The 19,714-nt window shown below is 40.3% G+C and overlaps 1 protein-coding gene across 1 annotated transcript in view; it reads right to left on the bottom strand.

The window, feature by feature from the left end:
* The window catches only part of VSIG10L2 (V-set and immunoglobulin domain containing 10 like 2), a 316,447-nt gene that overhangs the window by 170,016 nt on the left and 126,717 nt on the right, over nt 1-19,714 (bottom strand). Inside the window, exons 6-7 of the mRNA XM_044080829.1 lie at nt 13,401-13,661; nt 348-638 (exon numbers count right to left, since the gene is read on the bottom strand). Of these exons, the coding sequence (XP_043936764.1) occupies nt 348-638; nt 13,401-13,661 (552 nt within the window). The remainder of the gene's footprint in view (nt 1-347; nt 639-13,400; nt 13,662-19,714) is intronic.

A 19,714-nucleotide genomic window follows, 5' to 3' on the forward strand; every position in this document is an offset into this window, starting at 1 on the left:
TTTATTAATTCCCTAATGTGGTAAGACACTTTGGCACAAGTGTTCTTTTTCAGGGGGTGACCTGGGAGAACTGTCTTGTTAAGTTACTTGCTCAGAATAACAATGAAGGCAAATAAAGGGTGAAGGAATTGAACCCAGTACCACTGACTTTAAGAAGCACCTCAGAGCCTTAATCTTCTGTACCAACTGCCAGATTCACTTTTTTATAGCTGGACAAGCAGTTTACTGAGTTGCTACAAGAGCATGGAGAAGGTGACATAGCAGGTCAAGTAATATAGACATACAAAGAGAATAATTTCATGACATGAAGAAAAAAGGAAAGAGAGGAAAACAATTCCATTACTTACTGTAAACATTTAGTGAAATCCAAACGGAGGCACTGCCTACTGCATTTGTTGCTGAGCACCGATATTTTCCACTGTCAGCTTCGGCAACATTTTCTTTGATGGTTAAATTGGACCAGCGATCTATGTGGTAAATGACATATTTTTGGAGATCAGTCTGAAGCGGTTTATTTTTGTTGTCATACCAGATGATGTCAGAAGCAGGGTAGGATGAAGAAAGGGTACAGGTCAAGTTGATTTCACTCATTTCCAAGACAGTAACCTCACTTCTGGGTGACAGCAGGGTTGGTGACTCTGTAAAAGTGATACACAGGAAGAGAATGATTACATTTATTTTTGCCTTTGCAACAATTCAGATGATGTTGTATCCTTCCCTACCCTTAGGAGTTATTAGTTCATCCATTTGTAGTTCATAGCCCCTTCATGGCACAAAGTGACCTTTGACCTATAATACTCTTTGTCTTGCAAATGCTCCTTCTGCCATCACAAACAAAGCCTGTGTTTTTCTAAATCATATGTTGAGCAAAAGCATTATGTGTAATATATACATATTAACTGAATGTAGTGTAACACATTTTATATAAGGCTAGCTGAAATTATACCTGTACACCACTTGTCATAATTTTTGTCTTCTTTTATATATATATATATATATATATATATATATATATATATATATATATATATATATATATACTGTACATATAATTATTGGTTAATATTTTACTTTCTAAGAGTTTCAGTTTACCAGATAAAAATCATGTTAAATTTGCTTCCATAATGACCTTAAAATACAGGTACTTTATATAGCTATATACATTGGTCACTTTAACGCACAGACCAGATAAAACTCTCTGATAAGAAAAGTTGTGGCTTGTATGAATTTTGCTGCTATATAAATCATTAGATTTCTGTAGCACATATTTTATTTGTTTGATTATCTTTATATACTACCTGTGTCTTATGTAATGACTTATGAATAAATCATTGGACTAGACCACATAATAGATGAATGAATGTATGAATAAAAACAAATGAAAGACCATTTTTCCTGAAAGTACTCTATGAAGGCAGGAGATGTTGTTGTGTCTTGTTGTTGTTGTGTCTTTCGGCTTTTCCCGGTTAGGGGTTGCCACAGCGGAACTCCGGTCCGCTAATGATTGGCAGTAGATTTTTACAGGCCAAGTTGCCGGCCCTGACACACAACCTTCAACGAAGGTACGCCCATTCATGCATGTCTCCACACAGAAGACACTCTAGCTGAGAATCGAACAGGACAACATCTTACTGTGAGGCGACAATGCTACTGAAGCACCACCACCGCACAGGAGATGCTAAAGGCAAAAACACAGAATCTACTTGCACAAGCTGTTCCCATGACCTGGGTTTCAACCTTCATTCAAGGATAAGCATGTACAACAGCACATTGATATAGACATGCAATGACATATGACCACACATCATACTAAAATGAACTCATGCACCACCATTGTCAAAAGTGACATACAACCACAAATCATACTAAATTGCACTCATGCACCACCATTGTCATAAGTGACATGCAACCACAAATCATACTGAAATGCACTCATACACCACCACTGTCATAAGTGACATACAACCACAAATCATACTAAAATGTACTCATGCACCACCATTGTCATAAGTGACATACAACCACAAATCATACTAAAATTCACTCATGGACTGCCATTGTCATAAGTGACATACAACCACAAGTCATACTGAAATGCCCTCATGTACCACCATTGTCATAAGTGATGTCTGACCACAAATCATACTGAAATGCCCTCATGTACCACCATTGTTATAAGTAATGTATGCCCACAAATCATATTAAAATGCACTAATGCACCACCATAGCCATAAGTGACATATGACCACAAATCATACTGAAATGCCCTCGTGTACTACCATTGTGATAAGTAACGTATGACCACAAATTGTACTAAAATGCACTTGTGTACCACCATTGTCATAAGTGATGTACGACCACAAATCGTACTGAAATGCACTTGTGTACCACCATTGCCATACGTGACATATGACCACAAATCATACTGAAATTCACTCCTGTACCACCATTGCTGTAAGCCAATAGCTATGATGCTAAACTTACTGGTGTACAAGTGCAGATGTGTCGTCTGTGTCTCTCTGTTGTCTTTGCTGCTGGCATAAGTGGCTGAGGATTGAGATGTGATGATCTCATGTTTATTATTCAAAATTTGTAAAGCGCACATTTTTAAATATATAAGCCTGAACAATATGTAATAGTGACACTGCAATGTAGTCACTTTTGTATTTGGTTAGGATTATATCACAAGAATACAGGACTATAGCAATCACATGAAGGGGACCTTTACATGTACCACAGATGTTGCTTTATGTGTGTGTGTGTGTGTGTGTGTGTGTGTGTGTGTGTGTGTGTGTGTGTGTGTGTGTGTGTGTGTGTGTGTGTGTGTGTGCACATGCATGTAGAGAAGCGCATTAGTTGTTTGCATAGCCATACTATTCCTGTTTCTCTCTCATACTTCCTCTATTCCCTTACTAGAATATTTACTTAGAAGACCCATGTTTTAAAGACATTGTACTGAGCCTCTAACCGTGAAAATGGTTAGTATTGTATATATTTATTTGTATGTAGATCTCTACCATATAGAATCTAAAACAGTTTTTTTATCCATTCTTCCTGACAGTGGCAGCCTTATAGGTTCATAGGTAGGTACTAGGCTATCGGCCCAAGGGCCTAAGTAAGCCTAGCCAACAAGGTTCCCTGGCTTATGCCACCCAAGAAAGTTATTTTCCTGTGCCCCTGTCAAGCAGAGCCACAGAAGTGATTCCTGGGCTCTATTTCCTATTTCCCATCCATTCATCAAGATTTTTCTTGAAGAGTGCTAATGAGGAACTTTGCTTGTTATAGATGGGTAGCTTGTTGCAGAGTATGGCAAGTCTCTGGGACAGGAATCTATCCCTCCAGCATGTCCTGTTTATTGTGGTGACAAGGTTTAGGTCCCTAGAGCATGTAGCTTGGAGGGATTGGGATTTCTTTAGGTGTAGCATATCCAACAGCTCTGGGTTTGACATAGCTTTATATGTTAGGCAGAGATCACCTCAAAGTAGGTGATATGCTATGGAGTAAAACTGGAGTTTTTTGAGATGGTCAGTGTAGGGCATCTGTTTGAGGCCAGTAATCCTCTTTGTGAGGTACTTCTGTGGCCTTTCCAGCTGCTGCAGATGTCTTGTGAGGTACATTCCAAAAGGGGCATTGTACTCTATAATGGCTCTAATGAGTCTTGAGTAGAGGGGAACAATGACCTCTTTTTTCCTGGATGAGAACCCTTTTGTGATGTGGTGTGCCACATAGAAGGATTTCCTTACTACTGTGGTAATGTGATTATCAAAGGAGAGACTACTGTCCACCTGGGTCTCAAGGTCTCTTATCACACATTCAGCATTAGGTAGACTGCTGCCTATGTGGTAGTACATGGGTACAGAGTTTTTACCAAAGGGGATGACAATGCACTTTTTGGCATTGAGCTTGAGGCCATGACTCTGACACCAGGCATCTGTCTCAGTGAGGCCCTTTTGAAGGATGTTCACATCATTTGGGGACTTGAATATGGCTCCTAGTTTGTAGTCATCTGCGAACTTCATTAGCCAAAGGCCTTCTGTGTTAGCCTGTACATCAGAGAAGTAGATACCAAACAGGAGAGGTCCCAGGACTGAACCCTGTGGTACTCCACTTGTCACTGGTTTGAAATCAGATTTGGAGTCTGCAACTTTTACAGTGTGGGTTCTGTCAGTGAGCCAGTTGGCAACCCATCTTGTAATGTAGGGATTTATCCCTAGTTTAGTGAGTTTAGCTATAATTCCAGAATGGGGGATGGTGTTGAAAGCCTTGGCGAGGTCAAGATAGGCTGTGTGAACCACCTTACCTTCATCTACGGCTTTGGTGACTGCCTCAAAGAAGTCAATCAGGTTTAGGAGGCATGATCTGCATTTCACAAACCAAAACTGGGTGGGGTCCAGAGTTTGGAGGTTACCAATGTCTTTGTTTATGAGTTCCATGATGATATATTCCATGGCCTTGCAGATCAGGCTTGTCAGGCTAATAGGGTGATAGTTCCCGGGATCAGTGGTAGCTCCCCCTTTGTGAAGTGGGATAACTGTTGCTGTGCACCATTTAGTGGGCACAAAGCCTAATGTGAGGCTATGATTGAACATGGTGCTTAGGTGTGGATCCAGTTAGTTCTAAACTTCATGTAAAACACAGCCTAGGATGTTGCCCAGTCCCATGGATGCTGTGTTTTTGGCTTTAGAGAGTTCAGCTTTTACCTGTGTAGTTGTGATTACAGGGACTCTGGATTCTTCCTGTATAGATATGGGCCCTTTAGGGGGAGTGAGGGTGGTAAAGTTAGCACTGAACCTATCTGCCAGGATGTTGGCAATATCAGTTGGTTCTGTAATTTTCATGCCGTTGTGCTGTAACTCAGAGCAGATCTAGGTGTTGCCATTGAGATTCTTATCATAGCTATAGAATACTTTGTGGTTGTCCTTAGAATCAGTGGCAATTTTGTTTTCGTAGCTAGCTTTGGAAGATCTTATAAGGGATCTCAGCTTCTTACTGAGGCTGACCAAGGAGCTCCTCCACTCACGAGATTTTACTCTCTTTTGCAACAGTTTCTTCCTTCTGTTGTAGAGTTTGTTTATGGCAGGGGATCACTAGATTGGCTTCCTTTTTTTGGAGGATAGCGACTTGGTTCTCTTTGGGATAGCATGATCCATGCACTCATGTAAGTGCTTATAGAGTGCATTTGTGAAGGATTCAGCAGTTGTAACTGTATTGTCCATCTGCATGGGTGTCATGAAGTTTACCACTTCTGTCTAAAAAAGCATGAAGTTGGCTTTGGAGAAAATGTTTTACCATGGTTTCCTTAATGGGGGTTGGGGTGGGATGTGGATATCTAGGGTGATTAGCTTATGGTCAGATCTGACCAACGAGGAGTTGGCTTCAGGTGTGGAACACCGGTCACTTATGTTGGTAATGACTAGGTCTAGGATATTGTTGCCCCTGGTGGGGGTGTGGATAAGTTGATCCAGGGCATTGGAATTTATGAATTCCAGAAACCGTTGAGTGAATGAGTTGGTACATGAGTAGTTTTCCCAGTTAATGGTGGGGTAGTTGAAATCACCCATTATTAGGGTGTTTGGTTGAACCCTAATATTTTCTAGTATATCAAGAAAAGAGGATTGGGAATCCTGGGGCATGGTGGGGGATCTGTAGCAAGCTACAATTTGGCTTGCAGTTTTGCCCAGGGTTAGTTGCACTTGGATAACCTTGGATGCATTATGCTGAGCAATTAGCCTGGAGGTGTGGATATCCCTAATGAATATGGACACACCTCCATCTTTGGTGTTTCGGTCCAGGTTAGATGGCCGAAAAGTGTGGTATGAGTTATAGCTTGGTAATGCAAGGGTGCTCTCCGGTGCCTTGAACCAGGTCTCAGTCACTGCACAGATATCGATGTTCTCCATTTTAAGGAGTGCCTCGAGGGAGTGCATTTTGAGATTTAAACTTCTAGCATTGAGTAGCATTACCCTCAGTTTTTGCTTGCCTGTTCCTGTTATGGTGGTGAATTTGTCATTTGAACCTTGCCTAAAAAGGCAATATAGGGGCAGCAAGAGCCTTAGCCAGTATCTGGCATCCCAAGGGCGACAGGTGCAGGCCAACTCTGGCAAAGCATCATGGTCTGTCGACCATGTTGTCCCAGGCAGACAGATACTGGATCCCCTTAGAATGACACCAGAAGCTTAGCCAATTGTTGAAGTCAATCATTTTATCCTTGTACTGCAGTATCATTCTGGGTGATGGCAGGATGCTACTCAGGGCTAGGGTCTTACCTGCCAGGGCTACAAGATCGAAGAGCTCTTCCATGTCTGTTTTCATGCAGTCTAGGGAGGTACGTCTCAGGTTGTTCACACCAAAATGGACAATGTCAGAGTCATATCTGTACTTGTTGTGGAGTGACCTGAGTGGGTGGGTTATGTGGCAGATCCTGGCATCCAACAGGCAGCTGACAGTAACCTTCTCCTTGTTTAGCCTGGTGAGTGGGATATCAGTGTATCTGACTATAGCATCACCTATGACTAGTGTGTTGGGTGCATTGTTTTGCCTTATGGGCTGTGGTTGAGTGACACACTGAGTCTGTGGGCATGTGTTGTTTGGGTTGTGTTGGGGGTGGAGGTTGCTTATGTTTCTGCTTTGGAGGTCTCTGCTGCTTGAGCAGATTATTATTGAGAGCCTCCGCAAATGCTTTTGTGTTTCTTTGTGTGGATTTTGGTAGTGTAGATTTAGTGGGACTAAGTGATGAGTGTGGTGTGGTGCAAGTGTTTACCTTCTCCTCTTGACTGTCAAGTTCAGTCTTGGTTGGGGAGAGGTTTACCTCCAGTTTGGCTAAATAAGTGCATGTCTCACAGGTTGTAGTGTTGAGTGGTAGGAGGAGAGGGTTGTCTGTGTACATGAGGCAATTACTACATTTCCCCAAGATGCCCAGATTCATCAGATAGACAGGAGAGAACACTGGGAGCTGACCCTTAGACATGCCTGAATAAAAAAATATTTTCCTCTAGACAAATGAGGAAAGTGAGTACAAGAGCTGTTTTCTCTAAGCAAGTGAGGAAAGTAAATAGAAAAACAGTTTTCCTCTAGGTAATGAGGAAGGCTGAGTGCTGTAGTAATTTGTAGCTTATTTAGCGCTTACAACAAGTTCTGAACAAGTGCTGAGCACGAATAAGCATTTTCAAGTGCTAAAACTAAGAATCTGTATCTGGACTAGACTAGTTACAGGAAAGAAACAAGTGCAAATTCGGGCTTTTAAATCAGGAAGTTGAGAGAGATGGAAAAACTGCCCAAACAGCCAATAACTACAATTTCTGGTTCAGAAACCACTCCTTATGTGGTAGATAATTTACCTAGGGCTTACCACTCCCACTGATAAGCTAGCAGGCTTCCCTCCAACACAGACAGGCTTGGGGAGCTCAGAAGCTTACAAACAGTCCTGGATATAGCAAATCTATACATACAATGTGTTACCTTAAATGAATGATAGGTGGTAATATTAAGTGATATCATCCACATGCAAATGCATTGCTGGTCATATTATTGAAATGCAGGATTTTGCAAAGCATGTTCCACTCTGCTACTCTGTCGGAGCTCTGTGCTTTTATATAGTTTACCTTTGGGAGGAATGTGAAACTATCACTTTTTAACCCAGTATCTTGAGAAATGCTGCTCAGTATCTGAGCTCTAACATTAAGAGGCAACAAGAGAGGACATTTTCCAATATCTCCTCCAAAGGGGGAAAAATAAAACTTTTTCTGTGTGTAGGGAAGCACCATCACCTCATTCTTTCATGTATATTTAAGTGAAGCAGCACCATTCATTGTAAAGGGGGCACCCCCAATTAAAATAAAACAGCTGGCCAAGCTCTCTCTCTTCTCCTCTCTCTACTCCATAGCCAGTGATGAGTGCACACTATGCACTTGGTACAACCCCCCCCCCACAAAAAATAACATTGACATATTACCCACAGTAGTTTCATAGTTTCATAGTATAGTACTAGGCTATCTGCCCTAGGGCATTTATAAGCCTAGCCAAAGTGTATGTGGCTTTCGCCACCCCATGTAATGATACAAAAGTCTACAATTTAAATTAAATTTAATTTACTGTGCCTCTATCTAGCAATGACACAGAGATGACCCCCGGGGTAAACCTACGATCACCCATCCATTCGTCCAGATTTCTCTTGAAGAGAGTCAGTGAGGGGCTCTGCCTAACATGGACAGGTATCCTGTTCCAGAGTGCGGGAAGCCTCTGGGTTATGAATCTGTCCCTTCAGCATGTCCTATTCATATTTGGGCTGAGGTTTAGATATTTAGCTCTCGTGGCTCTGATGGATTTGGATTTTTTGAGGTGGAGCATGTCCATTAATTCTGAATTGGACATGGCCTTGTACGTAAGGCACAGATCACCTCTGAGCAGGCAGTATGCTACTGAATAGAGCTGGAGCTTTTTCAGTCTGGCAGCATATGACATATGCTGGAGACCCTTGATCCTCTTGGTAAGGTACTTTTGGGGTCTCTCCAGCTGCTGCAGGTGCCGGGTGAGGTACATACCAAATGAGGCATTGTCCTCAATCATAGGCCTGATAAGGGAGGAATATAAGGGTACAATGACATCCTTTGATCTGGATGTGAATCCCTTCATGATAAGGTGGGCAAGATAGAAGGTCTTTCTAACCACTCTGGCGACGTGGGTGTCAAATGAGAGGTCACTGTCAACTTGGGTCCCCAGGTCTCTGATTACTTTTTCTGTACTTAATGGATTACCACCTATGTGGTAATTTGTGGGTACTTTGTTTTTCCAAAGGGGATGACTATACATTTTTTGGCATTTAGTTTAAGGCCATGACTCTGGCACCAGTCGTCTGTTTCTGTGAGGCCCTTCTGGAGGATGCATGTGTCAGCTGGTGTGTCGACTGTGGTGCCTAGTTTGCAGTCATCTGCGAACTTTGTCAGCCACAACCCCCCCTATGTTTGCCTGCACATCTGAGAAATAAATGCCGAACAAGAGGGGTCCCAAGACAGAGCCCTGTGGGACTCCACTTGTGACTGGCTTAGAGTCTGACATAGCTCCAGCTATTCTGACTTTGTGGGTTCTGTCCTTTAGCCAGTTTGCAACCCATCTTGTGACAAATGGGTTTACATTTAAGCTGTTGAGCTTGTCTATGATGCCTGAGTGGGGTATTGTGTCGAAGGCTTTTGCCAGATCCAGGTAGGCTGTATGAACTGCTTTGCCTTCATCGACTGCTCTAGTGACTGTTTCAAAAAAGTCCACCAGGTTTAAAATACAGGATCTACCTTTTACAAAGCCAAACTGGGTAGGGTCAATTGTCTGTAGGTCCCCGATGTCTTTGTTTATGAGTTCCATAATGATCCTTTCCATAGCTTTGCAGACCAGGCTGGTCAAGCTTATGGGGTGGTAGTTTCCAGGGTCTGTAGAGGTGCCACCTTTGTGGAGTGGGACCACTGTAGCTGTACGCCAGTGTTCAGGGAAGTATCCTGTACTAAGATTAATCAGCGTTCTTATGTGCGGGTTTAGCTCCTCTAGGAGTTCACGTAGCATGCAACCCGGGACACCATCAGGTCCCATGGATGCTGTATTTTTAGCTTTGCTGAGGGCAGCTCTCACCTGGACATCTGAGATTTCATGGAGGTTGCATTCAGCTGAGATATTTATTTCGTCTTTTGGGGGAGAGGGAGGGGAGAAATTTGCACTGAACCTGTCTGCCAGTATGTTGGCAATATCTGTGGGTTCAGTGTATTTTTTGCCGTTATGAACTAACTCCGTGCATATCTGAGGGTTTCTGCCCAGGTTTCTAACATAACTGAAGAAGGCCTTGTGATTATCTTTAGTGTCCTTAGCGATTTTTCTCTCAAAGTTGGCCTTTGATGATTTTATTAGCAAATGTAGTTTTTTGCTAGTGCTGATCAGGGATGCCTTCCCTTTATGGGATTTTGCTCTGTCTTGCAGTAGCTTCCTTCTCTTGTTATAAAGTTTGTTTATGGCTGGGGTCCACCAGATAAGATGCCTGCCTTTGGTGGAAAGGGTCTTGGTTTTATTTGGGATTGCGTGATCCATGCATTCTTGGAGATGCCCATAGAAAGCATTTGTGAAGGATTCAGCAGTGTGGGATGTGAAGGATTCAGCAGTGTGGGATGTGGTTTCCACTGGCCCAGGGGGCTTGAAGGATACCATTTCAGCCCTAAGGAGTGTAAAGTCGGCTTTTGAGAAGTTTCTCACTGTGGTCTTTTGTGCTGGGGGTGGAGGTGGGATATGAATATCTAGAGTTATTAGTTTATGGTCTGATCTCACTAGTGAGGGGTATACTTCCGGTGTTGAACATTTTGTCCCCATGTTTGTGATGATCAGGTCAAGTATATTATTTCCCCTTGTGGGGGAGGTGACTAGTTGTTCCATCGCATTTGAGTTGATGAATTCCAGGAACCTTTGGGCTAGTGTGTTGGGGCTTAAGTAATGCACCCAGTCTATGTTTGGGTAGTTAAAGTCTCCCAATATGATGGTATTTGGTGAGACATTCATATCCTTCAGTGTCTTCAGGAAGGCTGAATGGAGTTCCTGAGATTGCGAGGGTGGTCTGTAGCATGCTACAAGTTGTATAGCAGTTTTGCCTATGGTTAGTTGCACATGGATGGTCTCCGATGCTTCGTGCATTGCCACTAATCTGGAGGTGTGGGTGTCTTTAATGAATATGGACACTCTCCTAGAATGACACCAGTAATTGAGCCAATTATTAAAGCTGATCATCTTGTCTTTGTATTGTGGCATCATTCTTGGTGAGGGCAAGATGCTACTCAGGGTCAGGGTCATACCGGCCTGGGCTACATAATCAGAGAGCTCCTCTATGTCTCTTTTCATGTAGTCCAAGGAGGTACGTCTCAGGTCATTCACGCCGGCATGGACAATGACGGAGTCATATTTCTACTTGCTTTGGAGAGACCTGAGTGCTTGTGTTATGTGGTGGATCCCAGCTCCCGACAGGCAGCTCACCATTACCCTCTCTTTCTTCAGCCTGGTAAGCGGGACATCAGTGTGTCTGACTATAGAGTCACCTATTACTAGTGTGTCAGGCATGGTGTTTCGCCTTAAGGGCTGTGATTGTTTGGCACACTGACTTTGTGTACTATGTGTTGCTTGTGCAGAGGTTTGAGGTGGTGTTTTCTTAGATGTCTGCTTTGGGAGCCTCTGTTGTTTCGGTAAGTTTTTTATTAGAGCCTCCAAGTATGTCTTTATGTTACTATGTGTTTGGTTTGCAGTTGTGGTTGGTTTATGTGAGACTGGATTTGTTGTGTGTGTGGTTACCATCTCCTCCTTTCTGGTCTTGCTAGTCCTGTGTTGAGAGAGTTCAGCCTCCAGTTTGGCTATATAGTTGCATCTCTCACATGTGTTTGTGTTTGTTGGGAGGAGGAGAGGGTTGTCTGTGTACATGAGACAATTGTAACATTGTCTCAGGATTCCCAGATTAACCAGCTGAACTGGAGAGGACGTCAGTAATATACCACTCGACATGCCAGAATAGTATAAGGGGGTGATGTGTAACTGGGTCAGAGAGAGGACTTTGAAGGGAAGTGGGTATTAGCATGGGTTGTAGGTGGATGTAGTGCTTACATTAGTTTAAGGGTGCTTCACTTAAAAGATAGGTTTTAGGAGCAAGTGCTAGGCTTATGATAAAGCGAATAGACTGATTTTGTTGAAAGCAGAGCTTTCTTAAGGGAAAAATTGAAGTGCAGACTTGGTGGAGCCAGGAATAGTTTAAGTCCATTTAACCGGCGCTGCGCTATGTGCACAATTGCGCAAAGCCACGCAAATGCGGATTTTAAACAGGGAACTTCAAAAGAGCTGGAAATGGTCCAAAACGACCAATTACTACAAGCTCTTGTGCTGAGGTCACTGCTTCAGGGACAGATAGGCTGCTCAAGGCTCCCCACTCCCACTGGTGAGCAAAGAAACTTCCTTCTATCCAAGTACGGCAATGGACAACACAGGAACTACACCACAGTCCAGAATACAGCAAAGTCTGTATACTGGTCTAAACTAGTCGAGAAAGGCGGGAAAACAAGGATTTTTTGGGGGTTTTTTTTGTTTTTTAGGTTAAAAAGTACACAGAAATGCAGGAAAAACAGTAATAAATCACTTACACAGGCTAGCTCACTTTAGTGGGTAGCCTCAACAGTTAAATTAAACAACAAACTTTCGACCAAATGTAACTTTAAGTGCCGATAATGTACAATGCAAAAAACAGGTAATAAAGCAGTTTAAACTTGTTCAAAGTAAGAAAAGGAAGGTCTTTCAGGTAAAAACAGCAAAAAAAAAATACTTAGATCAGGAAAGTAGTCGCTTTTCTCAGTTCTCTGCTGCTAGCACCACTCTGCAGGACCACGAGGAGCTGTTTCTGAGTAGTATAGCCAGGAAAAACGCTCAGGGGCGGATTTTAAACAGGGAACTTCAAAGAGCTGGAAATGGTCCAAAACGACCAATTACTACAAGCTCTTGTGCTGAGGTCACTCCTTCAGGGACAGATAGGCTGCTCAAGGCTCCCCACTCCCACTGGTGAGCAAAGAAACTTCCTTCTATCCAAGTAAGGCAATGGACAACACAGGAACTACACCACAGTCCAGAATACAGCAAAGCCTGTATACTGGTCTAAACTAGTCGAGAAATGCGGGAAAACAAGGATTTTTTTTGTTTTTTAGGTTAAAAAGTACACAGAAATGCAGGAAAAACAGTAGGTAGTGTGTGGGCAGACAATTCCAGGTTTCTCCATGGCCATCCACCACCTGGTGTTATTTGAGCAGGCACTGAAGTTGCTCACATATTCTAAGCCTTTGTAGGCTTCTAATTCAATTTCCCAAAGTGTAAGTCAGACATCAAACACTTTATATATCCAAAGTCAAATCAAACTGGCTAGTGCTAACTTGTCTGGGTCAGTGGCATCCCATACTGTCACATGAGCAGTTCTTCCAACTTTGGCAAAGAGCACAATGTGAAAGTGGTCCCCAAGGCAAATTGCTACATATCTATTTCTAACTCTGCCATGCACTTTTAACAGTAAAGGAATAGATGAAATGAAGAATCCCAAACCTTTAGATGAAATGAAGAATCCCAAACCTTTATCACCCATGTCATGGAGTGATGAAGTCCATAACTTAACAGTTAGCAGAATACTTGGCATCTTCCCTAACCTTTGCCTGAAGTTGCAGTATGGTTTTCTGCTCCCCTTTTTATGTCAGATGTAAACACGACAGGGCTATGTCTTTCTGTCATTACTCAGTGATTCTCAGATGCTCATATTTGTCAGCTTAGAGTACTTCTACAGCTCAGGTTGCTCTTAAATATATCCACTAAGCCACAATACTTGTTTGAAACATTATTTTAGTGTATTATGTTAATCTTACCCAGTCGTAATTGGCATTGCTTCTTTTCTGCACTCTGCGGATGAAGAGCACTACAAGTGAATTCTTTGCCACTGTAGCTGGTGTTAGACTTTAGAACGACCATGTTGACCGACTCCTCTGTGCTGCCAAGCATTACGCCATCCCAAGTATCCCACCAGAGCATTGCAGGAGGCATTGCTTCCTCCCAGTTGCAGGATAACATGATGAAGTCATTATCTTTGCTAGAAATGGCAAAGCAACTAATATTCTCAGGAGGCAGATCTGCACAAAGAAATCAGAAAAAAAGTGGGGCTGAATATAACTTTCTTATTATGCCTGTTTGTACTCTGGTGCCTTCCAACTTCATTGTATCTTTTGCGACTCAGAAGCACTCTTTAGCAGTTGTAATGAAATGATACATGTGGAGAGGCTGAGATAAATAGTCATTTGTTCATTTTGTTTGTTAAACACTAGTGATACAAGCATTTCTTATGTAGTGAAAGTTAATAGCTGAAATGCTGTACATCACACCTATGAATAAAATGAATTCAGGTAATACAGGCATGGCTTAATACTTCTTGTCAGATAGGTGCAAAGCTACATGAGCCAGATTTTACTGATAATTACATATATATATCTTTTTCTTTTGGCAAATTGAAAACGCCTTGATATTTTACAAGAAAAAAATATTTTCTGACTTTCCCCTAAATGACACAGAAAGCTTTTATATTACATTTGAGCCATCTTAGTATCATATAAGGTAGTATATATGACCAGCCTTGCACATTACAGAATCTTTATTTTGATAATAAGATAAAAACAATTATGGTTTGCCCTGCACAATCTCAGGTTTCAGTAGGAATGTCCTACTTTGGGCATCTAAAAAGATGGCAACCTTAATAGCTGATCACATGGTGTATACAGATCCACTTATAAGTGATATTTTCTGTTAACTTCAACAGTTTTGTAGAAAGTAGTACTAGTCATAACCATAGAACTGCTGATTTGTCATGTTTAATGATTATGATTTTGATAAAGTGTTAGTTTGCTGCAATATGACAGGTAAGTAATACAGAAGTGGAAAATGTAATGTAATGTATGAAGGTATTTGTGCTTTAGATTAAAAAAATCTGCATAACAAACTCAAGAACATATAGCTGTACTTTTTTTGTGCTGTGCTTGTAAAATACTTTTGAGTAGAACAGCAGGTGCATTAGCACACATCTCCAACATTAATAATAATAATAATAGTAATGATCCCCCTACTGCTGCAGACACTGGTGAGTAGCAGTTCTTTGAAGTGTTAATTAACAACTCCTGGATTGCAGTAATAGCTTTGACACCTCAGGAAAAGGGTGGGGGAGGTCTCAGGGCTCATTTAGTTCTGATGAAATTTAGCTTGTTGTAGATGATCACACTTTAAAGTATATTAATGTTTTTTTTTTAAAAAAAAATATTTGACTCGTTCTTTCCACGGTTGTGGTGTTTTTATTTATGTTTGGATTTATCCACTTCCTATTAGCCAAGGTGGTTTTAAATTGAGTTTACTTGGTATTATTAGTTTTTTCAATTTATTGTCTTTTGTTTTTTATTTTGTGGGAAAAAAATAAAATTGTACAAGAAGCACCTACAGTTATTTTAAAGTATTAAAATTGCTCGGAAAACAAAGATACAAAGGAAAACACATTTTTGAGTTCCAAGGTGGAGTCTTCCTTTAAGGGATGCTTTTGTGAACTCATACTTATTTAAACAGTTGCTTTTGATGACCAAAAGTTGTCTGCCTGTTTCCATTTAGCTAGGCAGGTATCATTTTAGCATGGTATGGTACAGGGCCTTCAGTTGTAACTACCATTTCTCTTGTCTTCTTATTCTCTATTACTGCTTTAAAACTATTCCTTAGGCCTACACAATACCTACCATTTAAGCCTTTTACTAGGCACCTACAGTCGTCGCTCTTCAATCAGAGAAATCTCATTTCTATGACTAGGTTTTTTGTACTAAGTATTTGTTTCCTAATGTCATTCTTGTTTCACATGCATCCATACTTAAAACTACCTCTCCTTTTTACAAGGATCATAGTCTCCCTGTACTTGTAAGTACTTGAAGGCCACCTGCTCCTCTGTTTATTCCTCATCTTAGACCATTAGACCCTTGTTCACTCCTTTTTCCTAATAGTGATCATCGCTTATAACATCTAGTTTTTTATGCGAGTACTCATTTATGCAAGTACTTATGACATCTTGTTGTTCATATGAGTACTTATGCTGTGTTGTTGTTTATGTGAGTACTTATGATCTCGTTTATTTGAGTACTTATGGCCTCTTGTTTATGTGAGTACTCATTTACATGAGTACGTATGACCTCTTGTTGCTTATGTGAGTACTTATGATGTTTTGTTGTTTATGCAAGTACTTATGTCTTGCTGTTTATGCAAGTAGTTATGACATCTTGTTGTTTATGTTAGTACTTATGATGTCTTGTTTATTTGAGTACTTATGACATCTTGCTGTTTGAATAATTATGACATCTCGTTTGTGAATACTGATTTATGCAAATACTTATGACCACTTGTTGTTTATGGGAGTATTAATGTCTTGTTGTTTATGTGAGTACTTATGACATCTTCCTGTTTATGTGAGTACTTATGATGTCTTCTTGTTTATGCAAATACTTATAACGTCTTGCTGTTTATGTAAGTAATTATGGCATCTCGTTGTTTGTGAGTACTCATTTATGCAAGTACTTATGACCACTTGTTTATGTGAGTACTAATGTTGTCTTGTTGTTTATGCGAGTACTTATGATACCTTGTTGTTTATGTGAGTACTTATGAAATCTTACTGTTTATGTGAATACTTATGATGCCTTGTTGTTTATGCAAATACTTATGATGTCTTGCTGTTTATGCAAATACTTATGATGTCTTGCTATTTATGTGAGTACTTATGATGTTTTGTTTATGTGACTACTTATGACATCTTGTTATTTATCTGAGTACTTATGATGTCTTGTTCTTTGAGTACTTATGACATCTTGCTGTTTATGTTTATGTGCATACTCATTTATGTGAGTACTTATCACATCTTATTGTTTATATGAGTACTTATGATGTCTTGTTGTTTATGCGAGTACTTATGACATCTTGCTGTTTATGCAAGTACTTATGACCTCTTATTTATGTAAGTACTTATATCTTCTTGTTTATGCACATACTTATTATGTCTTGCTGTTTATGAGAGTACTTATGATGTCTTGTTCTTTATGCGAGTACTTATGATGTCTTGCTGTTTATGAGAGTACTTATGATGTCTTGTTGTTTATGCGAGCACTTATGATGTCTTGTTGTTTATGAGAGTACTTATGATGTCTTGCTGTTTATGCAAGTACTTATGACATCTTGCTGTTTATGCAAGTACTTATGACCTCTTGTTTATGTAAGTACTTATATCTTCTTGTTTATGCAAGTACTTATTATGTCTTGCTGTTTATGAGAGTACTTATGATGTCTTGTTGTTTATGCGAGTACTTATGATGTCTTGCTGTTTATGAGAGTACTTACGATGTCTTGTTGTTTATGTGAATACTTATGATGTCTTGCTGTTTATACGAGTACTTATGATGTCTTGTTCTTTATGCGAGTACTTATGATGTCTTGCTGTTTATGAGAGTACTTATGATGTCTTGTTGTTTATGCGAGCACTTATGATGTCTTGTAGTTTATGAGAGTACTTATGACATCTTGCTGTTTATGCAAGTACTTATGACCTCTTGTTTATGTAAGTACTTATATCTTCTTGTTTATGCAAGTACTTATTATGTCTTGCTGTTTATGAGAGTACTTATGATGTCTTGTTGTTTATGCGAGTACTTATGATGTCTTGCTGTTTATGAGAGTACTTACAATGTCTTGTTGTTTATGTGAATACTTATGATGTCTTGCTGTTTATACGAGTACTTATGATGTCTTGCTATTTATGTGAGTACTTATCACCTCTTGATGTTTATGTGAGTACTTATGATGTCTTGTTGTTTATGCGAGTACTTATGGTGTCTTGTTTATGTGAGTGTTTATGATGTCTTGCTCTCTATGCGAGTACTTATGGTGTCTTGTTGTTTATGTGAGTACTTATGATGTCTTGCTCTTTATGCGAGTACTTATGACCTCTTGCTGTTTATTTGAGTACTTATGATGTCTTGCTCTTTATGTGAGTACTTATGCTGTCTTGTTGTTTATGTGAGTGTTTATGATGCCTTGCTCTTTATGCGAGTACTTATGGTGTCTTGTTGTTTATGTGAGTGTTTATGACGTCTTGCTCTTTATGCGAGTACTTATGGTGTCTTGTTGTTTATGTGAGTGTTTATGATGTCTTGCTCTTTATGCGAGTACTTATGACCTCTTGCTGTTTATGTGAGCACTTATGATGTCTTGTTGTTTATGTGAGTGTTTATGATGTCATGCTCTTTATTTGAGTACTTATGATGTCTTGCTGTTTATGAGAGTACTTATGATGTCTTGTTCTTTATGCGAGTACTTATGGTGTCTTGTTCATGTGAGTGTTTATGATGTCTTGCTCTTTATGCAAGTACTTATGACCTCTTGTTGTTTATGTGAGTACTTATGATGTCTTGCTCTTTATGCGAGTACTTATGGTGTCTTGTTGTTTATGTGAGTGTTTATGATGTCTTGCTCCTTATGCAAGTACTTATGTTGTCTTGCTGTTTATGAGAGTACTTATGACCTCTTGTTGTTTATGTGAGTACTTATGATGTCTTGCTCTTTATGAGAGTACTTATGGTGTCTTGTTGTTTATGTGAGTGTTTATGATGTCTTGCTCTTTATGCGAGTACTTATGGTGTCTTGTTGTTTATGTGAGTGTTTATGATGTCTTGCTCTTTATGCGAGTACTTATGGTGTCTTGTTGTTTATGTGAGTGTTTATGATGTCTTGCTCCTTATGCAAGTACTTATGTTGTCTTGCTGTTTATGAGAGTACTTATGACCTCTTGTTGTTTATGTGAGTACTTATGATGTCTTGCTCTTTATGAGAGTACTTATGGTGTCTTGTTGTTTATGTGAGTGTTTATGATGTTTTGCTCTTTATGCGAGTACTTATGATGTCTTGTTGTTTATGTGAGCACTTATGATGTCTTGCTCTTTTATGCAGTACTTATGATGTCTTTGCTGTTCATGTCGGAATGCCAGCACCTGCTTTGTCTCTTTTCATCTCCACTTCCCAGTCTACACACCATGCCTTCACTGCCCTCCTTTTTCACTTCAACCTGATATACCATTGCAGCTCCTTACCTGGTACCATCTTAACTCTGAGTTTACCTAGGATTCCCTACCTTAAATTCATAATTTTGCTGTACCTTGCTGGGATCGTCCATGGTTGAGGACAGGGCCTCTGAGAGTACTGCAGTATACATTTGATTCATTCTTCCTTATATCCCTCATTGTTCATTGCTGTACCTTACTCTGGCCTCTTTTCTGGGTGTCTGCTTAACAGGATGGTGCATAAGGTGTTTCTGCCACTGTCTTACTCTTTCCAATAATTGCATAAATTCTCATAATTAGTCTTTATAGATTCATAGATATTCTAGGCCACTTAGTCTCATGACCATTCTTACCTTGCAAGTACCCTCCCACAGGCTACACATCCTTTCCTCTAGGAGAGTCACACTGGTCAATCCCAGAATAAATTTGTGGATACCCATCCAGTCATTTTGTTCATGTTTAAAGGAAAAGAGTGAGTGGTACTGCATAACATGCAGGAGAAGTTCATTCCAGAGGCTTGAGAGGTGCTGGGATATAAACCTGCACCCCTGGCATGTTTTATTTATCTATTCATGAAGATTTGGATCCCTCGTTCTAATACTGCTGAAGATAATGGACTTGCAGTGAAACAGAAGGTCCAAGACAACTGGGGCCTCTAACTGTGACCTCAAAATTCTATAAGACTCTGACAAATAGGGCAGAGCATTTAGTCTCTCTTGACAGATCAGGGACTTTCGGCCTGTGAACTTTGGGGTCTTTTCTAATTGCTTGATATGTTTATTGAGATACTTCCAAAAGGAAGCTTTGTACTCAATAATTGGCCTGATCAATGCAGCATATAATGGAGTGATTACTTCTTTAAACCTGGGTGATATTCTTTTGCCAGTTAGCTGGGCTAAATATAAGGATTTCCTGACAATCATTTTCAGATGATAATCAAAATAGGAGGAGCTATCAATCCAACTACCTAGGTCCCTAACTACACTGTCATTTTGTATAGGTGTGTTGTATAGACAACATGATGAGGGGAGGATGTTTCTACCAAAAGTGATGATACTACA

This window comes from Protopterus annectens, chromosome 8.part0 (assembly GCF_019279795.1).
Source record: "Protopterus annectens isolate FY-2018-M chromosome 8.part0, PAN1.0, whole genome shotgun sequence".
In the NCBI taxonomy this organism is placed as follows: domain Eukaryota; kingdom Metazoa; phylum Chordata; order Ceratodontiformes; family Protopteridae; genus Protopterus; species Protopterus annectens.